General features: G+C 30.8%; 1 protein-coding gene across 1 annotated transcript in view; it reads left to right on the top strand.

Annotated features, from left to right (window-relative positions):
• The first annotated feature begins 1,269 nt into the window (after positions 1-1,269).
• Positions 1,270-27,398, top strand: part of LOC106788462 (sodium channel protein 60E) — a 72,579-nt gene continuing 46,450 nt past the window's right edge. Inside the window, exons 1-2 of the mRNA XM_014751731.1 lie at positions 1,270-1,679; positions 3,187-5,058. Coding sequence (XP_014607217.1) covers positions 3,622-5,058 — 1,437 coding nt within the window. The 5' untranslated portion in view covers positions 1,270-1,679; positions 3,187-3,621. The remainder of the gene's footprint in view (positions 1,680-3,186; positions 5,059-27,398) is intronic.

The following is a 27,398-nucleotide window of genomic DNA, read 5'->3' as shown; positions in this document are numbered from 1 at the left end:
TTGATATTATTTCAGAATAAAGTTATATTTTATAAATGTTACCTCTCGTTATTTAACATCGACCGATGGTCAAAGAATTTATCGAATAAACAATTCCCTTAACAAATAAACAAGAAAGAAAAAAAAAAAAGTAATAGTAGTAAAGAGAATCCTTGAAAAAAGGATTTAGTTCAATGAAATATGGATATAACTAATTGTAAATCATTTAGGAAAGTTACACTTCGTTAGTAACATTCCGAACGTATTACACACATATACACATATACACATATACAAAGACTAACACATACATATTAACACGAATTGATTAGGGAAAAGGTCCTGGTAGAGTCCAGTGAAGGGAAAAGATATAAGCACAGCAACAAGGGGTACAACTCGGCTGGTAGGCTTTCTCTGGAACTTGAATTCTCCGTTTTCACCACCGGCAGCACTAGTACCAGCACCACCACCACCACCACCACCAGCACCAGCACCCCACAGTTACTACCACCATCTCTATAACAACTAACACAGTAACATTAGAGTACCACTACAACCGTATAGTCCGTAGATTTTCCACGTTTTCTACCTGAGTGGGGGGGGGGAGAAGGGACAACGAGACGTTGTTTGTGTGTGTGTGTGTTCACGAGGTAGAATAAATGTATTGGTTGATACATGTTCACGTTTCTTGGAGAGAGAGAGAGAGTTAGAAAGAAAGAGAAGGGGTTGGGAAGTGTGGGGGGTTGTAAAAGGTTGTACGTGTGTGTTGGTGTGTGTGTGGGGGGGTATCGTTTGGTTCGATACGAGCGTGCGAGCGGCAAACGAGTCGGCTGTTCGCGGACAGTGCCGCCACAGCTCTCGAAAGAGACGCCCGTGATTTTGCACCCCCGCTCGAAGCAGAATCTACCGGACTATACGACGAGGGTGCACCACGGCTCTCTTCTTCTACCCGTCTATCTCTTTCTTTTTCTTTTTCTTCCTTTTTTTCTCTTCCTCCTCCTTCTCCTCTTTCTTCTTCTTCTTCTTCTTTTTCTTTTCTTCTTCTATCCTTCCTTTATTTCTACCATTCTCTCTCTTTCATATTACTTCCAACCCTTTACCCACGTTTACCCTTCACCGTTCAACCCTTAACATTTGTCCTTATTTTATTCTTAATATTCTTATTTTAATATTATCCTCATTTTCTTTATCTGCTTCCTTTTCTTCTTATTCTTCCTTATCCTTCTCTTTTTGCTATTTATTTTTCTTAATTTATTATTATATTATTATTTTCTCTTCATCTTATTATCATTATTATTATTTTCTTATACGTCCTCATGTCCTTTTTTCCCTTTCGTCTCCTTTTCCTTCTGAAAATTTTCTTTCCTTGGTGATAAAACGAGCTCGTAACGTGCGTTTTTTTTTTTTCTTTTTTATACCGCTGATATCTTAAACGTACGCGTAGAAATTCGCGAGTGCACTTTGATGGGAATTTATCAAATGAGTTAAAGAAAAGGAAGAAAAGGGAGGAAGAAAATAAAGTGGGGAAGGAAAAAAAGGTGCAGGAGTAATAAATAAAAGAGTAGAAAGAGGAAGAGGAAGAGGAAGAGGAAAAGGAAAAGGAAAAGGAGAAAAAGGAACAACACTTAGCAAGGCTCCTAATATTTTTGTGATTGTGAGATGGTGTTCGTGAACGTGCTGATGTTGGTTGCTACCCTCTGGTTGGTGATGTTCGCGGACCTTTCGTAGCAACATTTTTTAAAACGAGTTCTCTCTCTCTCTCTCTCTCTTTCTCATCTTGTTTCTCTTTGATATTTATTTTATTTATATCGACAGATTCGATTTAACGCGGGTTTTATGAATTAGAATAAGCCCCTATATATATATGCGTCATTGCATTTCATTCCTTTATTCATTTCGTTGCATCACGCATTCATACATAAACACATACACACACACACACACACACAGAGAGTTACAGAACGTATCTAACTTTGCGCGCGTTGTATGCGTGCACGCGTGTATGTATACATATTTATATTTATATATATATATAATATGTATATTTTTTTTTCTTTTTTTTTTTTTTAAATAGAAACAACGACGATTACAATCCTTTTAAAGTAACATAATTAAAGAATAAAAACAAATGTCCAAAGAGAGCGTTGCTCCAGCATTGGTACAGAGGCCAATGACTCCTACAAGGGCGTAACGCCCCCACGTCGATAAAATTTTCGTTCGAATTTTCTTTTCCAAGGATTCGATATTCATCTTACTGAAAAAATAATCATCGTTCTCGTTATCATCATAATCATTATCATCATCATCATTATCATTATCATTATCATCATCATCATCATCGTCATCATCATCATGATACGTGAACGCACAAACGCGAGTTATCTTTGCACTCGACAGGATGTTGAATCGCCGATAAACCGAAGGGAGAATAGAATATGATGTTAGGAAGGGTCAGGGTGATCGACCCGTAAGCCAACCACCTGACACAAACGCACACACATATAAAATACTCTCTCTCTATTGCTCCCTTTTTCTTCCTGTCTTCTTCTCATTCCTTTATCAACAGGAAATACCTCACGAATTGGTGTCTAACCTACCTTGGAACTATTCCAAAATACAGAAAGGGAGATAGATAGAGATAGATAGAGAGAGAGAGAGAGAGAGTATTTACAAACGGTTCCCTTGTTTTCATGGCTTTCGTGAATCCCGATGAACATTTCTCGCAAGCCACTTTCTAACATCCTTCCAACTACTACCGCAAAACACGACTTCCTCACTTAACTTCCTATTCGATCCGTGACTTCCATAGATTCGTTTCAACCTATCCAAACAAAGGACATATAACTCCTTAATCAGCCTATCATTTCTCAACCCCAACCTCGAAGTCTTCGACAAAGAACAAGACTTCCATCAAAATCACGCTTTGGATAAATTAGTCAACGATTCGTCTTCTAGGATAGGATACCTTGACGAAAGACTTCCCTAAGCTAATGTAATATTTGTCTTAGCGATTTGGAACTTGATTTATGAGGTTTAAGGGATCATATTCTATAAGATTATAGGTGGATTTCGCGTTGAGATTAGAATGATGATTATTGAGGGTTTCTTTTCGATCGATTTTGTAGATTTGAAGGATAAGAAAGGAACGGGGAGAGAGAAGAGAGAACTTTGTGATTGGAATATTTAATTTGTTTTTATTTTTCTAAGAAAAAGAAAATTAGTAGGAATGATATAGCATTGTATTAAAGAAAAAGAGAAAAAAAGAAACAAAGGAAAAACAGGAAAAAAAAGGAAAACTAAACTAAAAGAAAAAGAAAAAAAGAGAACAAAAAGCAACGAACGTTTTTTCTTAGCAATGAAGAAGAATATTTACGAGTTGACAAATGCCGGCGGTATGATTCGTCGGGAAGATATCGACGATGAGTTCCTGCCTTTGGTTGTACGAGGAGAAGGTTACGATAGTTATTAACGAAGAAGATAGAGAGGAGAGGAGTAGAATAGATCAAAGAAGGATAGGAAGAAGGAGAATAAGGAGGAAAGAAAAGAGAAAGAAAAAGAAGAGGAATAAAAATAACAAGGTGATATCGATAGGATCATACGAGATGAAAGGTACAAGGTGATGAATAAAGAGCAGAGATCCCAATGATATCTCGGCGAGGTGGAAGCGAGGGGTGTAAAGGTCCACCCAGTAGTCCGCTGAGTAGCGGTTCCGAGGACAACGGATTCGTTAATCGTCCTCGGGTGGCGGGTCTCTACGTGAAGAATCTTAGCAGAGAAGAACTGGATAGTTTGGCGGAAGAAGGAATTTATGGGCCAAAGGGAGACCCAAACGAGAGAAGGAGGAACGGTGGTAGTCAAAGAAGTTTGAATCTTCCCGGTCCGAGTCGAGAATTCGAAGGACATCATCGTTATCCTGTTGCAACATCTAGAACACCCCAACCACCCAGAAGATCGGCTATTGGTGTTAGATACAATGAAACCGAAAGAAGACTCGATCATCATGGTTCCGTGCCGATCGAAAGAGTTTGGTCTCGGCGTTGTTTCGATGGGGGTTCGAGGCACAACTCTCCTGTCCGGGAATCCTTCGGATCGGTCGACAGTTGGAAGTCGCCTCTTGCCATGCGAAGAATCGGCAATTCGCCAAGAGGAAGTTCCGTGGATTTACGAGTATCGAAAGATTCTACGAGATCCTCCAGTTCACGTAATACGGATTTTGCGTTCGAAAGGAGCCGTTCGAGGAGCCCCGAGGAACCACCAATTCCACCACCGAGAAGAACGCGTACGAGACCGGACGATCAGGGTGAAGGGGACTCGCCGAAGAAACAACCAGCAAGACGCTCGCCACCACCATACGCGGGTTTGAGTCCACCCGAGTATACGCTTTACGACGAATATGATTACGAGGATAGCCTGTCCAGGTTATTTCCAAGATGCGCTACAGCGAGACCCTATGCCGATAGTCCTCAGTACGATAATTCACAGATAACGAAGAATTCTGATCGAGACATTCCTGGAGTAACGGAGACTGAATTAATACAATCTACGACGAAGGGTATTGTCAATGATAAAAAAGAAGATTCTAATCAAGTCGATACAATGCGCGACAAAACTAGTCCGATTTCTAGGGAGGATGATAATAGGAAGGATTCACCGACGAAAAAATCATCGAGAGTTCAGGATAGTACGAGATTACGTCCACCGTTGGTTGGGACCGCTGGTACCTCGGCAGACTCTGGTACCGGCGATACCGGAAGTGCCGAGATTCAAGCGGACACTATAGGAACACCAAGAGAAAACTCGACCATAGCCCTCGATACGATCGTTGTTAACATCGAAGGCAAATCTCCTGGATCTAAGACACCCGGCAAGGCTGCCAAACAAACAGTCAAACCATTTACCAAAGAAAGCCTGGACAGGATAGAAAATCGTACGGTGCAATTGGTCAGAGATTATGGATTTCAACCGAAAAGGAAGATGTCTGTTGAAGATGGTGCCGTTTTGCCAATGAAATTCGAACCTTTCCCGACCGAACTTTATGGCAGACCACTCGAAGAAATCGATAACTTTATATACGACGAGGTAAGCTCGACTGACATTTTTTAATATCCTTCTTTTTTCTTTTTTTTTTTATATTTAGTTGTATCTAAACTTTATTATCAAACTTAATTAGGCCGGTATAATAATAATAATTATAATAATAAAGGAGTAACTTTGTTTGTTTGTTTGTTTCTTTCTTTAAGGATACTTAAAATGAACGTCATTATAGTTTAAAACCTAAATATCATAGTAACGAATGGTAAAATGTGAGAATAACCACGCAATCGTTTAAAACTTTACTACACAAATACATTGAATTGATTAAAACTAAACTGAATAGTTTAAAGATCAAAAAATAAAGAGATAAGGAGAATTTACGTTAAGTATCGTTTACTTTCGTGATGATTCTTCGAAAGGATTAGTTGCATAAAATCCCGTTTTCGACTAAACTGTCTCCCCCAATCCTTTTTCTACCCTTACTTTCCCTCTCCCTCTCTCTCTTTTCGTTTGCTACGCATTGCTTCTCTCTTTGACGATACGATTTCACCTTGTTTCGCGTTTATCCTAACTTTACTTGTTTTCCCTTAACTATAATGTTGCATGTGAAATTGGTATTAAACTTGTTCGAAATTTCTCCGGAAATGACGACATTATTCTATTTATCAAACACGAAATAATATTATCGATATTTTATCCCGTCTTGTTTTATTACGATACTGACATGTGTTATTTATCGTGCAAGATATTTTTCATCTAATCAAAGTAAAATAACATTTGACGATTAACATGTTGACTGTCGCCCGTAATTGCTAGATTTGCCCGTGGCGTCTAAATAAATTTTTTATTATGAGATGCATATGTTACCGTCAAAGCCGAAAATCAGTCATTGAATCAGAATCGGAATCAGTCATATTTGCAGAAACTTTTCAAAGAAATGGCAAAGTAGGAAAAATTTTCAGCATCGCATCATTCTTTGCCATTTTATGAACCTTTGCGAATTAATTTGTAACTCAATAAGGTATTCTACGCGTAGACAAAAGAGTGTACTTTAATTTAATATAAAAATCATTAAGATCCGCTTGCTCTAAGTATAAAAAATATTTACCAAAACTTTTCAAAGAAATTGCAAAGATGCACAATTTACCGCATTGCATTCTCTGACATTTTCTAAACTTTATATGCTAAATTTATAACTCGATATGGTATTCTACGCGTAGACAAAAGAGTGTACTTTAATTTAATATAWRWWTCATTAAAATCTATTYACTTTTAGTATAAAAAATATTTACCAAAACTTTTCAAAGAAATAGCAAAGTTGTACAATTTATAGCATTGTAATCTCTGATATCTTCTGATGATGAAGATTGCATTTTATCAAGCAATTACGTACAAAAAAAACATCGTTACATGTCATGCATATTTTCCTTGTAATAATAACATTATTTTTGCATGTTCTGTATTTGATTATTATCTTGAAACCTTTAAAAATACAATTGTATTATTTAAAAATTTATCAGTATCGATATTTACTTTAATTATGTATTTTTATTATTGGTCGTGTGTTGAGATCACCGGTGACTTACACGGCAGTCAAAGTGTTAACAATCATAAACGATTCAATTCGACACGAAAAAATCTTATCCCAGTGTTAAAATATCATGAACATTTATTAGAAATTAAATCGAAGGAATTCGAAATATTCAAATCATAATTTGACACTTTTCTCGCATTGATTAAGAATTCAATCATTTAACTGTGGCAAACAGAATGCGTATAATGATATTTAACACGAACTAAATGTTAAAAATTAATAGTTAAATTGTAAAAAAAAAAAATAAATGACACAAATTGTGTTAGCTTTATCTACGATTTACAAATTGATTTGTAGATCATAGTTTCTCGATCATATTTAAGTTAGAATTGACACTTTGGTATGGCCCTTGAGTGTATGGTTTTGTTATTTATTACAATCGAATAGTCGGGCAGATATAGATGAGAGAAATGTGCGGGTTCACGTTTTAATACCATCTTTCTCTCTCTCTCTCTCTCTCTCTCTCTTTTTGTAGAACGGTATAGGCTTACAATGCGGAGGCACCCTTACGTCACAGTAAATGCAAACAGTGTTGCGGAACCTTGCGTGAAAAGAGCTCTGACGAAGGCTATTGGAAATCCTTTCACAATGGAATAACGGAGATCCATTTCGCGTGTATAGAAGACACGAAGCTATATAGGGAATAGGACGGTTTTCGTGAAAGATAGAAAAGGGAGAGAGAGAAGAAATAGAAGAATAAGAAGAAGAAGAAGAAGAAGAAGTAGAACTAGAAGTAGAAGAAGTAGAAGGAGTAGTCTTATCGAGAAGAAAAGAGATAGAGATAGATAAAGAGAGAGAGAGAGAGAGAGAATTTTTTCAAATGAACTTCTTTGTACCATTTTGGGACACATAGTATATATGTACGATATGCATATACAATGTATAATATATATTTATATATAAGATGGGCCGAAAGTTCTTTAGTGGACCAAATCTTCCTAGGTGGGTCAAAAGTTTATTCGTTATTTTAAATATTGATTAATTTTTCTTGTTGTTGTTTGTTTTTTAAATCATTTATTAATGATTCATATTTTTTCTTCAAATTATTATGACATTACAAGTATAATTTATAAAATTATTATTTTAATATTGCAATCTCTTTTCAAGAAAGAATAATTGATTTGAAATAATTATCTTACAAATTTTTGGTAATCACACACACACACACATGGAATAGTAAAATACTTAATAAGAGTAATTGATTTTCAAATTGTTGAGAGCCTATCGTAGAATTGATAAGAAAATGATCAAATAGAGAATAGATAAGACTGGAGTTATTATTAGTTTACACATTTTTTGTACATTTATTTCCTTTTCGATTTGACTAAAAGTTAGATTAAAAAAATGATCAAAGCAGAATGAAACTTGCAAGATTACTTTTCTAGATCATCTTTCGATCAAAAATCTTGTCTTATAAAATATAGAAAAGTTGGGAGTGCGAACGTTGCCTTTGGAGATAAGTGACTGGTAGTATTGGTGGTAGTTTGGGATGAGAAGAGGAAAGTTAAGGGGATGTTGGTAGTGGTGGTGGGATTAAATGGAAACGCTTTCGACATTCGATGTGAATACGGATCAATGTCGATAGACGACGACTTGGTAGAAATCGTTCGAAGAGATTGCATAAGAGGGTCAGTCAGAGATATCAACTATGTGTAAACCTGTTAGGAATATATGGATCATTATACCAAGAAACTTTCAATATAACTATGCGGAAATTAACTTTTCTTCTTTTCTTCGATTACTTCCGTTACGATCATGATTTATTTACATCTTATGATTGATATTAGACATATATGTATGAAGAGTAATTAATTTTTTCAATCATTTAGAAATGTTTGATCCACTTTGAAACTTTTGACCCATTCTGTATATATAAAACAACAAATATTTGCAGATTAGTATTTATACTTATTTAAATGAATCGAAAGATTCTAACTATTCCTTTAAATAAATGAAATTTTTAATTACTACGATCACTAGACTTGCAGTTTAATAATTGAAAGAAAATATTATTAGTTTGAAAAATAATATTGAAGAAGTCAGTTGGAAATTTTTCTAACCAAAATATATATGTTTTTATTGACTCATTCGAAATTAGCGTTCCTATCTCTTTGTTAGAATAGATCGTTCGGACGGTTTTTCTTTCTTTCTTTTTTTTTTTTTATTTTTCCTTTTCTTTTTTTCTCTCATCATGCACAACACATGAATGTTAGAATCGTTGTAGAATTGCAAGGTAAAAATCGATGAGCGTGTAAACGCGTGACGTTTAAGAGAGTTTCCCCGATGCTTAGCACACCGTCCTGTTGTCTATGTACTACTCATTCCTATTCCCGTAGATTCAAACGGTGTAAATGTAGAAGTATATAACAAATCGAAGCTCACCAAGCCGACAGTAGTTACGCTCGGTGTCTAGTCAGACTTTATTAGTCTACTACCACAACATAGCACGTAACACACAGAACAGTACACCACATACCACACCACACCACACTATGTCACACTACGTCACACTATATCACACCACACCACATCACAACACTCTGCATACCGGTGACACCTCGAAAAAGAACGATCGAAGCTGAACGTTCGTGCATTAAAATTGTTGAAAACAAAAGAAACCGATCGATCATGATCGATTCTCGTTCGCTAAACACGCGAACGAAGTCTCGCGGTCGGTCAGTTAATCTCTGTCGACTTTAACCTTTTTTTTTATCCCTCTAGCTTAGAATGTATAGTGTATATATATATGTATAGAGGTAGTATAATAATAGTATATACATATTTATAAATATACATGGACATTTTGATATATATGTCTACTATAAAGTGATCATTTTTATATTTACGTTTGTATAATGTACTATATACTAATTTTATAGAAATGTAGAAATTGTATAATATATGTATTATTAAAATATATTATAAAATATATATATATTTACTGTAGAATAGTATGTGTAAAAATATATAAAATATATTTGTAAATACGAATGTGCTTTCAAATTTTTATATTTTTTATTAACTTCATTTTCAGTAAAAATTCAATTTAAATATAGAATAAAAATTATAGTACACAGAGATGAAATTATTTGTACTGTCCGTTCCTTTAGCAGACAGACTATATTTATATATAATACATATATATTTTTTACAAGAGAATAGATAAACAGAAAATATTAAAATATATGAAATATAAATATAATATATAATAAAAATTAATCAGAGTTGTATCTCATCGTAGATAAATTAAATAAAAAAAAGTAAAAGAAGATACATTGCATAAAAGAAAAGAGAAAAATTCTGTAAAAGAAAATAAAGCACTGCGGCATGTTACCGATAAAATAAAAACGATACTACACGTTTCTAATAAATACATACACATGTGTATGAGTATAGTCAAGAATTTTTGGAAATAGTATGTGCTTGATATTATAATGAAAAATATAAAAGAAATATAGTAATGCAGAGAACACACAAGTTGATCATTCATTATAATGTAAAAGTGAGTGCGTAGTTGACAAAATGCGTTCAATATTTTCATCTTGGTGTTTTAATTATCGTCATTATTTCTCATTGTCCTTCTTGGACAACAAGCTTGATGCCTTTTAATGGAAAGTTTACACGCTGACATTCTGAACAATCTAGACTGAAATATCCCGATATATCTGATGGCAGCTATTCCCCGAGACTTTCATAAACCATCAGAATGTAGAATCGAAGTGACACACATATTCCACTATTTGCGGCACTAGCAATTTCCAAGATACTCGTAAACCACATCTTTGCACGACGCTTATTGGAAATGGCCTTGTGCATATATATTTATATATATCTATATATATATATATGTATAATATTATATTAATATACATAATGTAGTCATACATATTAATATATACCTAATATGTAGGTTAGAGTCTCTTGATTATTCCAATTATTCTAAAAGTCAAAGAATCTTACATGCAATATGGTCGAAAAATTTTTCAACAACAAACTTTTACAAATAATTTTTTTATCTTTTCTCTTAACATTTTTTATATCCTTACTTTTTATTTTAAATACAAAAACTCACTAGAATCTTATATTTTATATATTGTATATGCAAGATGGGCTAAAAGCTTTTAGCCGATTTAATTTCATTAATTTATCTTTAGCAGAAATTTTTGTGTGCTTACTTTTCCTTTTATAAAATATTATACAACTTAACAAGTATCTTGTATAAAAAAAAGATGGTCCATCAATTTTTAGTTTAATGAAAAAAAAAGAAAAAACTTAATTTGTTTTTTCTTTTTTTTTTTTTGTTTTTCCTACAAATTTTTTTATGCTCAATTTTCTTTTCAAATTTTAAAACTCACAATTTATAAGTTTATTTTATCAAGTTTAATTACAAGTTTTGCAAAAGGTCTCGAGAAAAAAGCGTAATTGATTTTTAAAATCATTTGGAAACTTTTTTGTTTCACATCCCGCATAATTATATTTATTTTATTCCAATTTTTTTTCTGAACTAAATCGATCAGCGTATGAAAACAAAAAAAAAAAAAAACCGAAGAGTAAAAGAGAGATAAGAGAGGCGCATCAGAAAGTAATTTCAACTAACTTAAGTAATCTTGTAACATAATAAAGGGAAGAGTACGTAACACTAATAAACCATTGGAAGTTTCCTCTTGTAACCAATCTTCTCAAAGAAAAGAACCGTTTCGACTTTCTCTTATTGTTCGCTTTCAAAATGAAAGGAGTCCATGTTAGACAAAGATTGGGATGTTTCTTTGAGACCGTTTTTTGTAGTAAGTATATTTACAATTAGAGATACCTTTATAAAAAGAAAAAGTAAAGTAAGTAAAACAATTTTCTAAACAACACATGTGAACGAATAGTAGAAATTCTTTTGAAAGGATTGATTACAAAAACACAAAAAATACACAACAATTGCACAAATCAATAAATTTCCTACGTACGATAATTTTAAATTCTTTCTACATTTATGATTCTATAATATTAATAATTCAATTAAACAAAACGTGACATTTTTTAATACAATTGTATTAATATTACAATTAGATTATTTTGTTATATTATTAGTACTGCTTTAGTATTATATAATTTATTTTAATATTATGCAAAAATTTGAAACTTTACGTTAATGCAGTTATGTTGCGTAAACATGCACGGAACACACATATTATATGTAAATATATAAAGAACCGAAAAGAGACTGATATTGTTTGTTGCATTTAGCGTAAAACGTAGGAGGAAGATGATATGTTGTTGGCTATTGGTTGCTGTTCTCTAATGCGGCCTCCAGAAATGTGCGTGTTACCGCACTGCGCTTACTGACACACTTCGACTGATTTATACGATTTATTCTCCTTACACCATTTAAATTAGACCGTCCAATAAGGAAACGTTAAATCGACAAGAGCTTACACACACACAATTTTGGATTAAAAGTTAATTTATAATTTTACAAATTCTATATCTCGTTCTTTATTGAATTTATTTACAGAATGTATCTGGACGATAAATAATTTCATATGTAAAAAATAAGTAAAGAAAAAAAAGTAATAAGATTTTATCGTTTGTTACTTGATTTCCGAAAAATTCGTGTTTAGTAATTCACCGACTTATCTCTCTAACGAATGATCAACTATAAACATTTTCTTTCGAATATGATTTTATATATATTGTCTTTTCCAATGTTTATATGTTTTTTAACTGCGTGACTTATTTATTCTTAGTTTAGTTTGTTTTTATCAGTCGAACAATGAGGATGACGTATCCTCAGCAGTTAAGCATTAGAAATAACGATTTTTAAATCAACGTCATTTGAAAGGGGTGATGAAGAGGGTAAATAGAAATTAATTGAGGGTGTTTCTTACTATGATTATTATCAATCCGGTTGTAATAGGAGGTATTTCATTAACAAATTTTTTAACTACGATTTTTTCGAATTGTATCTTTGAACGAACATTCGTAATCCCTGTTGCTGATTTGAAACAATCAAATTATTATTTGTTTTCGATGTAATGTTTCCAAATTTGTATACATAGAGAAATATATTTTAGGATTATTAAACTTTTTAATTGATGAAGTTGAAGATAAGTATATATATAATTGTACATAAGTAAGAGAAGAAAATTAGTCTCATTAGAGTACGGATAATCGTTTTAAAAGTATTACAATAAGCAAAGGAGAGTACTTCTCAACAATTATTTAGTACTTTGTTTATATAAATAAATTAATAAATATTCTATACACTGTACACTATCATTAGAACAATACTGTCTTAATACAATATTATAACAATAATGATATTTTATATTATATTAACATTTACATAATTGAAATTTCTATAATTTTACAATACTAATACTAAAACATCTCTCTCTCTTTTGCTCATACACACGTTTATGTATTTTTTTTTTTTTTATTTTTTGAGGAAGAATCTTTCCGAAGGCCGAAATTTACATTGACGAAACTTTTGAAGGAGTATTAGAATAAAACGTAAGAGAACACGGAAGAAACGTAGAAAATAGTTGGGTGTGTTTGAAGATCGTCTCTTTCCTTCTTATGAGAATATGAGTGTGTGTGAGAGAGAGAGAGAGATAGCTAGTGTCCGAGAACTCGCCAGATATATGTATTTCTTGGTAGCATAGAGTAAAGTAAACGTTAGTAAGCGTTTGCAAAAGGGACACTTGAATAATTTAGAAAGAAGCAACGGCACTAGCCGCATTCGCGTTACCAGGAACGACCTTCGACCTTTCAATGGCATCAATGGCATTTTTCTTTTTTTTTTTCTTTTTTTTTTTTAATTTTTTTTCTTCTTCTCTATAGATACACTTTATGTAATGGAATTGTAAATTTTTTATTTTTTTTTTTTTTTTTTTTTTTTCGAGATATTCATTTTACTTTCCTCGACCATCACTTTTGTGAATTGAACTTTTACCTGTATCTGTTCTTTCCTTTTTTTTTTTTAAATGCAAATTATATATTTTTAGTATAATACTAAAGGAAGAAAGAGAGAGAGTGAGAGAGAAAGCTTTCATATAAAGTGGTGATTATGAAAATAAACTGTAATTGTAAGTTATATATATTTTTCATTATTTAAAAATAATTGTTTTTGTAATAAACAAATTTCTATATCTAGTAGTAGGGTGATGAACAGAAATAAGAGATATTAGGTGTATTTTATTTGAAAAATCATTCTTTACATTGGATTGCAAAATTTGAAAAAGTATCGTTTGCTTGATATAAAATATATATTTTTAAATCTGAAATAATTTTAATTTAAGAATATTTTCGTATTATTTTTCTATGAAAAATATTTCGATACAGTGGATCGAATTGTTATTTTCTTTTATATTCAAACAAATGACAGCAGAGAGAAAATAATTATTTTCAAGAAGTAATTAAAAAGAAAATTATTAAAATATAATATGCGTTATAGGAAAAATATGTCTTTTAATATCTCAAATGAATTACATATAGACCACTTTCAGAATCACCAACTCATCTATCTTTTTTCTCGATAATACTTTGTCTCTCTTTATCGGTTAGTTCTTTTAAATATAAGACACTTTCAATCTCTCTCTCTCTCTCTCTCTCTCTCTCTCTCTCTCTCTCTTTTTCTCTCTCTTTATTTCCCTCTTTCTATTTTTCCCTCTGTTGAAAGTTTCCTCGTCGTTTGGAAAATATTACCGGAGTATTATCACCGTTATCGGAGAACACGAGGAACAGAAGAGAAAAGCGAGAAGAAGGAAGGGTGGGAGATTAAAAAAAAAAAAGTAAATAAAAAGTAAATAAAAAGAAAAAAGAAAAAAGGGAACACAAAGTGGAGGAAGAAAAGAAAAGAAAAAAGTGGACAGGGTGGAGTGGATCGAAAACAAGCGGGGAGAAAAAAAATTATTTTTTATAGATGTTTTTCTTTTCCATTTTTAATACCTCACATCTATCAACAATAATAACTAACATCCTACTCCTTCTACAATTCTTTTAAACCTTTCCCCCTCACTCCACCCTCTCCATCCCCCTTTTCCTCTTAAGTTCACCTAGTTACACAAATTAATTTCCCCTGACCCAACGTGTTGTTTTAAACCAAAAATAAATCTAATTGATCTAATAATAAACGCGTCTTGAAATTCATGTTCAACGAACTAGTTACATCAATGTTGTTTAACACACATCCGTTACGATCCATTTCGCAACGATTACGTAGGTGTAACACATATGGGGGTGGCTCTTTAAGGAGGGACATGAAATGGTATGACGATGAGGGGGACCAAGGGTGAAGGAGGATTCAGGTTGTGGTGGGCTTGAATGACGATGAAGGGATATGAGGGGTGAGGTATTCGAGATAGGAGAGCATTAAGAGGGGAAAATAGCTGCATGTGCACGCAGTTAAATGCGACAGTACGGCGTCTCACTCTCATCGACCGAGCGAGTCTAACTGTTCCATATATTTGACGACTTTTACCCCCGCAACTTTCTATGCAAGCTTCTACCTATAACTATTATTACTATTACTACGCTTAGTCCAAGCTTTCATCCGAATTTGTTGGATAGGAACAATGTATGAACGATTGGTTGATATCTAAAGAGAGAGAGAGAGAGAGAGAAAGAATGAAAGAGTTTTTGGTAAATGTAAATGGGAATTTAAGTGTATGTGTGTGTGTGTGTGTGTTTCACACCATCAGAGACTTGCCGTGAAATGGCCGAGATTTTTTTTCGCAGAATTCATCTTTTTCTTTTCCATATAATAACCTTTTCTTTCTTTAATTACTTTTACGTAGAAATCTCTTGTAATTCGTTTCAGCTTAGTATTTTATTACTTGTATGTATAATATTCTATTATCAATTTAATAATTGAATATTTTCTTTTTCTTTTTGCGGTGGGGGAGGGGGAGAGAGGAGGGGAAACAACAGAGGGATGATGAAGATGAAAATAAATTATATCAATAATTTTTCTTTCTTTACAGAAGCATAAGAAGAAATTCTAAAGTCTTGGATTAAGTTGTAATATTCTAAATATTCGATTATAATTTATATACGTTCGTTGTCAAATTCTTTTTATGTTGATTTGAATTTTAAAAAGACATATTCCATTACGATCAAATCCACCACACGTATATTATATTTTCTTCAATGTTTAATAAATTCTCGATATCACACTGTTATAAGAATATATGAAATAAATATTGTTTTCATTTTATTCAAATCAATCGACTTTTAATAACAATTAAACTTTCAAGTGTGCGTAGAAAAAACGGAATGACCCATTGCGAAAGTGGGTCTTGGCCTATTAAAGTTCTCGAAGCGTTTTAAGATGAAAGAAAAAAAAAAAAAATAAAAAATAGAAAACAAAATACAGCAATGAAACAAACAAAAATTGCGATAGGAAGAAGGAACGCGTGCACGGAATACTAACGGATTTCAAGTCTAATTGCATCAAAATTTGACGAGGGAGAAAGGTTAAACGGATATACAAAAAAAATTCCGATAATTTTGAATGTGTGTGTGTGTGTGTGTATGTGTGTATGCGAAAAAGAGAGAGAGAGAGAAAGAAACATAGATAGAGATAGATATGAAAATAAAATAACAAGTTTGGTTGTATGTGTTAGTTGCATATACGAGTTCATTCGACCGGGAGCTTTCAATTATTAAGGGGGTTCGGTAAGGGTAAAATAGGAGTAAGAAGAAAGAAGGGCAGTTTGGTAAAGTCCCTTTAGGAATGGGGGGATGAAATATCTACTCTCTCATGGTCTATCCTAGTGAACTCTCCTCTTGGTGGTGCATTGCGCTGAAATTGCGCGTTGTAAAAAGGAACACGAGAGCTGAATCGTGGCCACGCCTACCTTCCTTCTTCTTCTTCTCTTCCTTCCCACCATTTCCATCCCTCTCTCTCTTTCTCTCTTTTTCTCTAACCCTGGAGGCTAGCCGTGTTGAATATACGCATACTGTGTGTTTAATGCACAACCAAGCGTTTACAATTTTTTTTTTGACTATTCTCGTATATGTAAGCAATGTGGTAGATGTACCTGTAGAAGTGTAATGTAATGTGGTGTGCGTGTACTCAGGGGTAGGGGTAATGTGGTCTTCTTTGGTTGTTTCTCTTAAGATGAATTTTTCTCTTTCTTTCTTTCTAGTTTATTATATTTTATATTTTATTATTATTATTATTATTATTATTCTTCTCTTTTTCTCACTTTACTTTGTTCGTGTATTTCTTTCTCTCTCTCTCTCTCTTTCTTTACTGTTTTTTAATTTCTTTATTATTACTCTCTCTTTTCACTTCTTTACTCGTGTATTTTTTTCTTCTTCTCTCATTTCTTTTTTGTTTATGTATATGTAAACGTTCCTTCTTATGTGTATGTATACTCCTCTTACTTTGTTAAGGAACGATCGAATATAGGCCGAATGAATTTTCTGCTTTTCCAACGACTAGAGTATCACCTTCGACCACGAGTTCGTACTGGTATTGGGTATTCTGGGTAATATTCTGGGTAATATTCTGGATATATTGAGTACACTGGGTACACCAGGTATTACTGGTGTTTTCGTCAACGAAGACGTTAGCGATGGCGCGGCGCTCGTTTGCTACTCGACCTATATTTTTGATAACCGTACTACCCCTTTGCTGACAGAAATATCGTACGTCGATTGTATTTGTAAATTGTCGTTGTCGCCACCGGTTGAAGTTAACGGCACTACTACCTACTACCACCATCACAACCACCAACACTGCCGACGACGACGATGACGCCATTGTTGTTGTATTCCTTTGTTCTAACCCTTTTTATTCTTAACGATCATGCCAATTCGAATTTTGAATTAACTTTCTATCTCATTCATATTACCTTGTTTTTGTTTTCCTCTTCCCTTCTATTGTTGTTGTTTGTTGTTGTTGTTCATGTTTGTCCGAAATTTACTCTTTATAATTGTTCCCCTTTTTGTTTCTTTTTTTTATTTTTTTTTATCCTCGTCTACGACGTGTCTCATAATTCTTTTTTTATTGTTTTTTTTTTTTTACTTAGTCAGTTAGGGGTTAGAATGTTGTATAAATTTATTTAACAAATATGTTTCGACGATGATATTTATAGTAAAATATTGTTTTTTTTTCTTTTTTTTTATCTTCCCCATTTAAGTTTCCCTTTTTAGTTAGCGTATTAAACGTGGGATAAAAGTTAACAGATTTAAATAAAGATTCGATCGATCGATCGATTATCTTCCAACTCGTTTGTCACTATCCCTCACGATTGATTAATCCTCATTTGTTTTAAGAATTGGCACGAAACTCTACTGCAAATTCAATCTTATCTTCCGCCTTGGTTTTTCTTTTTTTTTCGATTTTAATTATTACGCGATAGGATTGACAGAAAGAAATTAATCTGTAGGACCTGTTCGTGACATATTAGTTTCTAATATCGAAGCATTAAAAACAAACCAAACAAAAAGAAGCAAGAAGTAAAGTATTTCAGGAATTTAAATTTAATTATAGATAAGATAAAAATAAAGATCAGAATGGGAAAGAAAATATGAATCATTAGATGTGTTATAAAATGATTATCCAATTTTTAATATTAAAAGAATGTTATTTTTTGAGAAGAAAAATTTAGGTCTATTATTGATAAGATCAAGATGAAAAAAAGAGAGAGAGAGACTCGTAAACATTTGGACGTTTAGCGAAAGATCTTAAAAAGAAACATAAAAATCTTTATTTTCTACGAAACCATCATTTCCGATATCTTACTTTCTCTTTATTCTTCAGTATTAACTTCGAGACGTTACCTAGAGCTCCAGTCGTGTGGTCTACGTATCTCAAGCTTTATAAGATTGTACATAAAAGGTTTTATACGATCGTTATAAGAGAGAAAAAAAGGATAGAAAAGGAAAAAAATAGAAAAGAAAAGAAAGGAAAGGACGATAACTGTTGCTTCGAAAGATTACTTCCTTGAATTACGTTTATTCATGACAAAAAGAAAAACTAATAATGATAAATTAACGATATCCGATTATTAAACTGTTTGAATCTTAAATAATTAAAAATACAAATTCAAATTATATTTTATATATAAATACAAAGACAAAAATGAATAATTATTCATTTTATTATGTAAACGTCGTACACGTTTAATAAATATACAAATCGGTACAATGAAAATTTGTCGAAATAATATTCTAAAGAGAAGAAAAAAAAAAAAGGACTATGACAATTGGCACACGTGGTAAATTGATTCGAGGACAAAAAATACGCGTTCTTAACGATATAATTCTAAAAATAAAATCAATAAGAAAGAGAAATCATTTGAAAATTCAATATAATAAATACACAATAATACCGTCCAATAAAATATCACGAATTAACGAAAATTCTAAACAACACTGTAGATAATATTATACCATTCATATACAATACACATATAGATAGAACAAAGTTTTCTTTTTATATACAATAATATAAGAAAAAAAAAGAACAAGTATCAAAAGAATGAGATTCAAATTTAAAAAAAAAAAGTCAAAGTAATAAAATAGAAGCTGATTGGCAAGAGAAGCAGAAAAAGAATACATAATCCTAACATTTACCATCTTTATATATTACCTACATGTCTAACAGTTATAGCAGCAAAATGGTGGAGAGGTTTTAGGAGCTAGTGGTGGTGGTGGTAGTAGTTGGAGAAGAAGGAGGGTTAAAGTTATTATTCAGTAGTGTATGACTGTATGATCATAATCGGAATAGTAAAGGTAGGCGTCGAACGTTGGCCGTAGAAAGTCGTCTTGGACGTTCGACGTTGACCCGGTTGGTTGGTGCACGTGTTGCTCGTGCGAACCATTCAAGGCACCGATCGATATTCCCCGATGCAACGGACGTGGCCTGAGCCACGTTATGCGACCAAAACCATTCTACTTTATTGCACGCGCGAATACGCATTGTCGTTTGACCCTCGCTCACCCGAATTCACCCCAACTCACTCCTACCCCACCCCAATTCACTCCAACCCACCCCCCTATCCCGGTAACCCAATACTCGAACTCGTCCCACGATATTTCAAATCATCCCTTTCCTTCATTCACCCCCCTTCATCCCCTCAATATCTCCTCTTATCTCTTATCGATGATGAGCTTGTTTTCTAACAGGCTTCGATCATGAGTGGTCTAGCTACGAGTGCACTTAACGATCTCTCATCGTTCTTTCGGACTACTATCCAAGATCACATCCTATCTATATTTTTCTTTCCCTCTTCTCTTCCCCCGATCCCCATCTCTCTGGTTTAACCACTTATTATTCTCTTTCCCACTTTTTCTTCTTTTTCTTCTATTTTCTCTAATAATTCTATTTTCTCTATCTTATCGTTAGTGTTTATTCGTTTGAAAACACGGCAGCACACCGCAATCCTTTTTTATTTTTTTTCTTTTTTTTTTTTTCTCTCTACGTCACACACTAACTCGTTAAACCCCCAGCGCGTGCATTTATTTGTTACGAATAAGAACTCGTTAAAATATCAAGCTCCTTTTTCAATTTTTATCTCATTCGAGTTTTTCGTATTAAGTTTTATTTGTGTCCCTTGTTTTTTTTTTTTTTCGTACGTTTATATATGTGTGTGTGTGATTTTTATATATTTTGTATTATATTGTAAATTTCTGTTTTGCTTTTCTCTTTCTCGAGGTTTTCTTTTTTCTTTTTTTTTTTTTTTCATTTCTTATCTTTTATTCACTTAGCACGAATTTTTTTTTTTTGTCACCTTCCCAGGCAAACGATGTGCAGCAGTCAATTTTTTTTTTATTTTTATTTTTTCGTAGCTATTTATAAAACCGAAAGGGGGCTAATGGTAATTATTTGGAAGTAATATTTTTGTATGAATGTATGTGTATGCGTATATATATATATATATAAAATTTTTTCTTTAGATTTGTTATCTGGAACGTGCAGCGTCTTTTTTTTTTAGTTAACTTTTGTTTTTACTGTTTGAAAACGTCAACGATGGATAATTATTTGTACTATTCGTATATAAACGAAAGATAAGTACACAAACTATACTTATATAATATAATACATATATTTATATATATATTTTAATATATATAGTATATATTAATATCTTTTTATTACTGTTATAAAATATATGTAATATTTTTTTTGTATATAATATACTTCTATGCGAAAAACGAAATTACTTTCTGAACAATCCGATATTATAATTTAGCGTGTACGTGTAATCGTACATACACGTTATTCTATCAAAATTATTTGGAAATAATATATAATATTAAAATTGTGGTTTAATTGCTTTGCGTAAATGTTTTAAAAATAATTTGTAATATTTTGTAACGCTTTGATTTTTAATCTGGCACGAACGGCATGTGTAAATATTATTCGTTTTATAAAAGTTATTTGAAAATCGTATTTATATACAATTTTAATACACACACACACACACACACATTTTCTCTCTCTCTCTCTATTTCTTTCTCACTCTCATTGATTTATTCTTGATTATTCGAACGATTCGTTTCGTAACCCGTATTTCTTTATCTCTTTTATTTTTATTTAATTTTTCCTATTGATTATTTATAAACGATTTTCTCTAACACACTCTCTCTCTCTCTCTCTCACATTCTCACACTTTCACACTCCTGTGATATAAACTCGTTCATTATCCTGATCACGTTCGGAATCCCAGATCACTGAGATGGAACGCGAAGATTGCTTTTAGAAGTGAATTTAGAGATTCCATTGTGGCACACATCCTTTATTTATTATAAATGATTTCGTTCAACTTCAACTTTCTTTCGTATTTTTTAATAACTTTTGGTATTTATACCTGTACAATTTTTTTATTATATAATTAAATATATATATTAAAGTGGCGTGTATATGTATAATATGAGCGGGTGGATATGCATATGAAAAATATTTAAGTAAAAGTTGTGTGATGTTCTAGTAATATGGGTTCTACTTTTTTTTTTTTTTTATTATATTCATTTCTTTACTGCTTCTCTCTCTCTCTCTCTCTCTCTATATATATATATTTTTTTCTTTTTATATACATACATATACATATTTGTTTTTATCTCCTTTTCTTAGCGTTATTAGATTTTCTCGAGCAGCAGTATCTCCCTCGGGAACCACCGCGACTATCTTGTAAATAAATAGACAGATTCCTAGCTTGATTATCGAGCAAGGAACGTGCTTTCATCTCTTTAAAAACGTATTCCAATCTTTATACCCTTTAAACAAATTATCATGCGTCTACTGTTTTTCAACTTTATATTCGTATTATTTGTAAATATTAAATAATAACGTTATACGTACGTATAAACATATTAAAATATACACACACACACACAAATTCATATAACGATAAAATATTCGTTTGTGATAAACTGAAATAGAGAGAAAAAAAGAAAAAAAAGAAATGGGTGAAAAATGGGGAATCAATTTTAATTTAAATTACGTCATTTACAAATTACAAAACTTTACTTTTATATTCAACGTTATTTTCATTTTAATTATTGTACGTATATGTTTTTTTTTTTTAATTTTCATCAGATACGAGGGGAGAAAAATAAAAAAGCGCTGAAAATCTGACCAATTTTAATTTACATTTTAATTTTGGATTTTTATTTATTTATATAATATATATATTTATTTTTCTTTTTCTTTTTCTTTTTCTTTGGAAATGATTGATTTACATGCAAATACAATCAACGATCTCGTAGATTCGAATCGTTCGTTCGTGCCTTTTTTTTTTTTTTTTTTTTTATGTTCAATACAATTTTTATTAAACATTCTAATTCTCAATAATATTTTTTTGTATGGGAAAAGAAACGAGCCATCTAACCATTTTACGTTCGCTGGAATATGAGCTTTGTTATTTCTATGAGTATCGTGAAAAGGCTTACTGTTTTGTTATTTCTTTTTTTTTTTATCTCCTGCTTCTCCTTCTTCTTCTTATTTTTTCTACCTTCTATCGCTATTTAACAATTTTTTTTTTTTTCACCTAAGCACGCATCATTCTCGACGATTCTCACATTGATAACAACGACACAGTCCTACTGACCTAGTTTCATCTTATCAGAATCAACGATGCACTGTTAAACATTACCTTTCACCTGATTTATATATCTTTATGTTTTTTTTTTTTTATTATTTCACAATTTAAACAAAAAAATATTTTTAATTTCAATGTATTATAATGGGTCGAAAGTTCTTAAACAATTTAAAAAATAAATTATACTCTTTCGAGATTATTTAACAATTGTAATATGGATTGTATATTAATAAGCAAGGTTTGAAGTTTTATAAATAAACAAAAAAAATATTTGGTTAATTAACTCTTACAGATATGGTTATGTTATTCGTGAATATGTTTTCGTGGTCAGTAAAATAATAATAATCATAAGTAAAAGTAATCAAGTATTCTGATGGATGATTATGGTCATCTGAATAATTTGTTAAAATACAAAAATATTGTCTAATTGATTTAAAAAAAAAAAAAAAATGACTAGGAACTTTTGGCCCACTTTAAAAGTTTTAGATCCGTTCTCTATTTACTTTGATTTATATATATATATATATACATCAATATGTATATATATGTAACGTTGACGTTAAGGATTTGCACAGGTATGTACGTCGTAATTGATTTTCAAAATTGGAAGTTCGTTGTAACTCGTATTCAAAATCTCTCAGCAAACATTGCAACGTACTGTAACGAATAAACGTCCAAGTATGAACGTTGTGTTGAATAATTCTAGGAAAATAGGGTCGATTTGAATATTATACTTTTATCTATACTGGCAATGAGATTCTTGTCGTCCTGGGGACAAATGAGCTTCCTACATTGACTTTGATAAAACGATTTGAAAATGTGTCATAATTTTTATTTCAAATAATTACTTCGATTGTATACAGGGGTTTCCATTAATTTTAAATATTAATTAGAAATTAAATATTACGTATATATAACTGTATATATATATATATATAATAAATTAGTATTAAAATAATTAATTGTACATACATTTATTAAATTAAATAAATAAATAAAAATAATAATACAATTTGCTTTTTTGATCAAAGATTAGTTTATCTTGCTGATATTATTTTTTTAATTATAATTAAATTGATCGTAGATATATAGTGTGGTTATGATTGTAATAATAATAATAATAATAATAATAATAATAATAATTATTAGTAGTCACTTGTCGGTTAAGTTTCGAATTCAAAGTTCGACCTTGCTGTGAAATATTTCAGCAGCACCTCCTTATTTCCGTCGGACAATTCGTGCGAGTCTAGGAATGGCGTGGCATTTCTCATTTAGGATTCTCAAATAGACGATATTCTACCGTGGAAATCCTATTCTCGTTTATTTTCGAAAGTAGACGGTGAAACCAGATGTGAAATACTGAAATCGTTAAATATCTACTTTATTTTATTACTTTTTTTCTGTTTTATTCAGTATATAATATAATTGTGTGTGTGTTTTTTTTTATATAGTTATCGTTAAATAAATTTTACCAATATCTCTCCCAGACAAAATAAAATAAAATAAAATAAAAAGAGAGAGAGAGAGAGAGAGAGAGAGAGAGAGAGAGAGAGAGAAAGAGAGAAACAGATATCGATTAATATTTAATCATTTTTTTTTTATTTTTCTGCTGCAACACAATTTTGTTTTATATTTTTATCGATAAATATTTTGAAATATTTCGTCACAAATTTTTCCTAGATAAAATAGAAGAATAATATGTTATATATGTTGTTTTTTTTTATTGTTATATTTATTATAATTTTTGATATATAATAAGTATTGCAAAACACAGATGGATATTAAAATTGTTTAAATGAAATAGTAGAGATATCGAAGTTAATTTATCGGATTAATCTTCTCGATTAGTTTATTTATTTATTTTTTATTACATTTTTTGTATCTTTTATCTTTAATCTCACAATTACGGGGATTATTTGATCGAACGATTTAACTTTCGAACGGAAACGTATGTTTCTTCCGGTTACTCAACGACGATCGAAGCGAACGTTAATACCCTTAAAGCACATCATCCCGATTATCCCATTAACCAGATAACGAGATAAATATTCACTGATATTGCAACACACATTTTATCGAACATATTTTTGACATTCCATTCGATCGATGGATGATATTATTTTTATATTTTGTTTTTTTTATCACAATAAATTTCATTAAAACATTGATGATAAAATGATAAAATTATTGACAATGTATATTTATATGTATCTTTAAATGATTTATTACTTGACTTGAATTATAACTCTCTCTCTCTCTCTCTCTCTCTTTGGGGTTAACATTTAATATTTTTCTTTTATTTTTAATTTTTGTTATAGAATTTTTATAAGTTTTTTTTTTTTTAAGTATTATCGTAAAAAAAAAAGGAAAACAAAAAATACATTATTTTTTTTTTAAATAATTGTTAAATAATTGATCAATACGTTTGAGAAGAAATTTAATTAATATAACTTCGTTTAATTAATTTAATTCTGTTTTATTTTATTATTTTTATATATTTGTTAGAATTTTGTCTTGAAAATATATAAAGTAAGAAGAAGGTATAGTTAATGTTCGTGTTATTCCTTAATTTCTTTAAGGGTGGATTACAAAAGTCGAATATTCATGCTACCAATCTGTACAATATTGTATTTTTATCTTTTAATCGCGTTTTATTTTTGTTTACAATTTTTGGTTTCCTAGAGGAGGATGCATCAGGGTGCTTATTTTTTAATGAAATGTATTGAAGATTGAAAAAGAAGAAATGTAAACAAATAATAATAATAATAATAATAAAAAAAAAAAAACAGAAACATGCGTAGTAAATCTTGATGCTTTTCCTTGATTTCTTTTGGGACTGCTTTTGAAAGCTGAGAAATCATGCTTCTATATACTTAATGCGAATTTCTTGTATCTTCGTTTTTCACACGTTTCTTTTTTTTCTTGGTTAGTGATTTCCCAAGAAATAGAGAGAATAGGGAAAGGTGAGAGAAAGAGAGAGAGAGAGAGAGAGAGGCATATAAAGTAAATTTTTTCTTTTTTATTCTTTTTTATTTCTCCTTACCTTCCTCTCCCCCCTCCCTTATCTTTTAATTCCGATTTAAAGATAAATATTGTGACATTAATATATTAACATCTCAGTGATTTTATATTCAATATATTGGATGGTTAGAAAAGTTTAATGCTTATGTAAAAAAAAAAAAATAAAGATTTCAATATATTTTTTAATTACAATTGAAAAATTTTAATTTCGATTCTATTCAACTTTATTAGACTTAAATAACCTTACCCTATATTGAATTAGAACAAGCTTTTGATAGAAACAACAGATTTCTTCTTTCCATTTATTTATCCTTTCATTTTTCTCCATTAATTCTGTTCTACCATTTTTTTTTTTTATTTCTATCGGAAAGAAGCTTTTTTTAATCGCTCTAATGACGGTCGATTTTTGTTGTTAATTAATAAACCTTTAAGCCGATTAAATTTCGTTTATAATCTTACGAATGATCGGGACGGAAGATATTTTAATTTAATGAACGAGATTCTTTTATCTCGTTCTAGAATTATCTTTTTTTATTTACGTTTGTCTTAATTTTCTTTTTTCTTTTAGCCCATATTGTCCCTGTTTTTTAAAATTACGAAAATACGTAAATTAAATTCTTTTATTCAATATAGAACAATTGTAAAAAAGTATGTAAATATATAAAATTGTTTAAACATTCGATAATAATGTTATAATATAGTAAAATATAATGATCACATATTTAATCAATTTGAATCAAAATATCTATTAAAACGTAGTTAACAAAATATTTTATCCAGAACATCGTTCCAAAATACGTCGAGTCGTATTCAATAAAATAATTCAAAGGTCACATCGTTAATCAATTGAACTCAAAATATATGACAATAATATAATAAAAAATGTAATAATGAAAATACAATTTTCATGGTATATTACAAATTTTGTAATGACAAATTTGATTACAATTTCATCTAAAAACATATCGAACTATACTAAACATAACGAATCAAAGATTATACATCATAAATTCATTTTAATCGTAATGCAATATGTTAAAATAAAAATTTTTAGATTGAAAAAGTAACTCATTTTAGTAATAACAACTAAAACATATCGAACCATATTAAACACATCGGATCAAAGGACACACACCATAAATTCAATTTAATCGTAATGCAATATGTTAAAATAAAAATTCTTCTAATGAAAAAATAACTCATTACAGTAATAACAAGTATCGTAATATAAAATCGTTTGAAAAACATTATCGTAAAATAAAATATAAACATTCGTAAATATAAATAAATATATGAATATCTAATAATGTTACAATTCACAAAGTATTAAAAAACGTACAACATTTACTGACAAAATCTTATCTTATGATTTTCTTCTAAGTACAAAGATACAAAATTTACTGAAAAAATCTTATCTTATGATTTTCTTCTAAGTACAAAGGTACAAAATTTACTGAAAAATTTAATCTTATGATTTTCTTCACTTTTTACTTCTATGATCGTTTCTTAAACTATAAGTTATGACTTTCTACTTACGTTTGTGAATAATTAGAATAAAATAAGGAACTTATAAAAGAAAAAATAGAGTGTGTAAGAGAGAAAGAGAGAGAGCGTGTCAGTGCGCGACATGGAGCGTTTATGACAATAATGTAATAAATTTTGTAACAATGAAAATACAATTGTCATGATATATTACAAATTTTGTAATGACAAATTTGATTACAATT

Source organism: Polistes canadensis, unplaced genomic scaffold, assembly GCF_001313835.1.
Source record: "Polistes canadensis isolate GaletaPanama2010 unplaced genomic scaffold, ASM131383v1 scaffold_140, whole genome shotgun sequence".
NCBI classification, from domain to species: domain Eukaryota; kingdom Metazoa; phylum Arthropoda; class Insecta; order Hymenoptera; family Vespidae; genus Polistes; species Polistes canadensis.
This window is presented reverse-complemented; position numbering and strand designations above follow the sequence as displayed.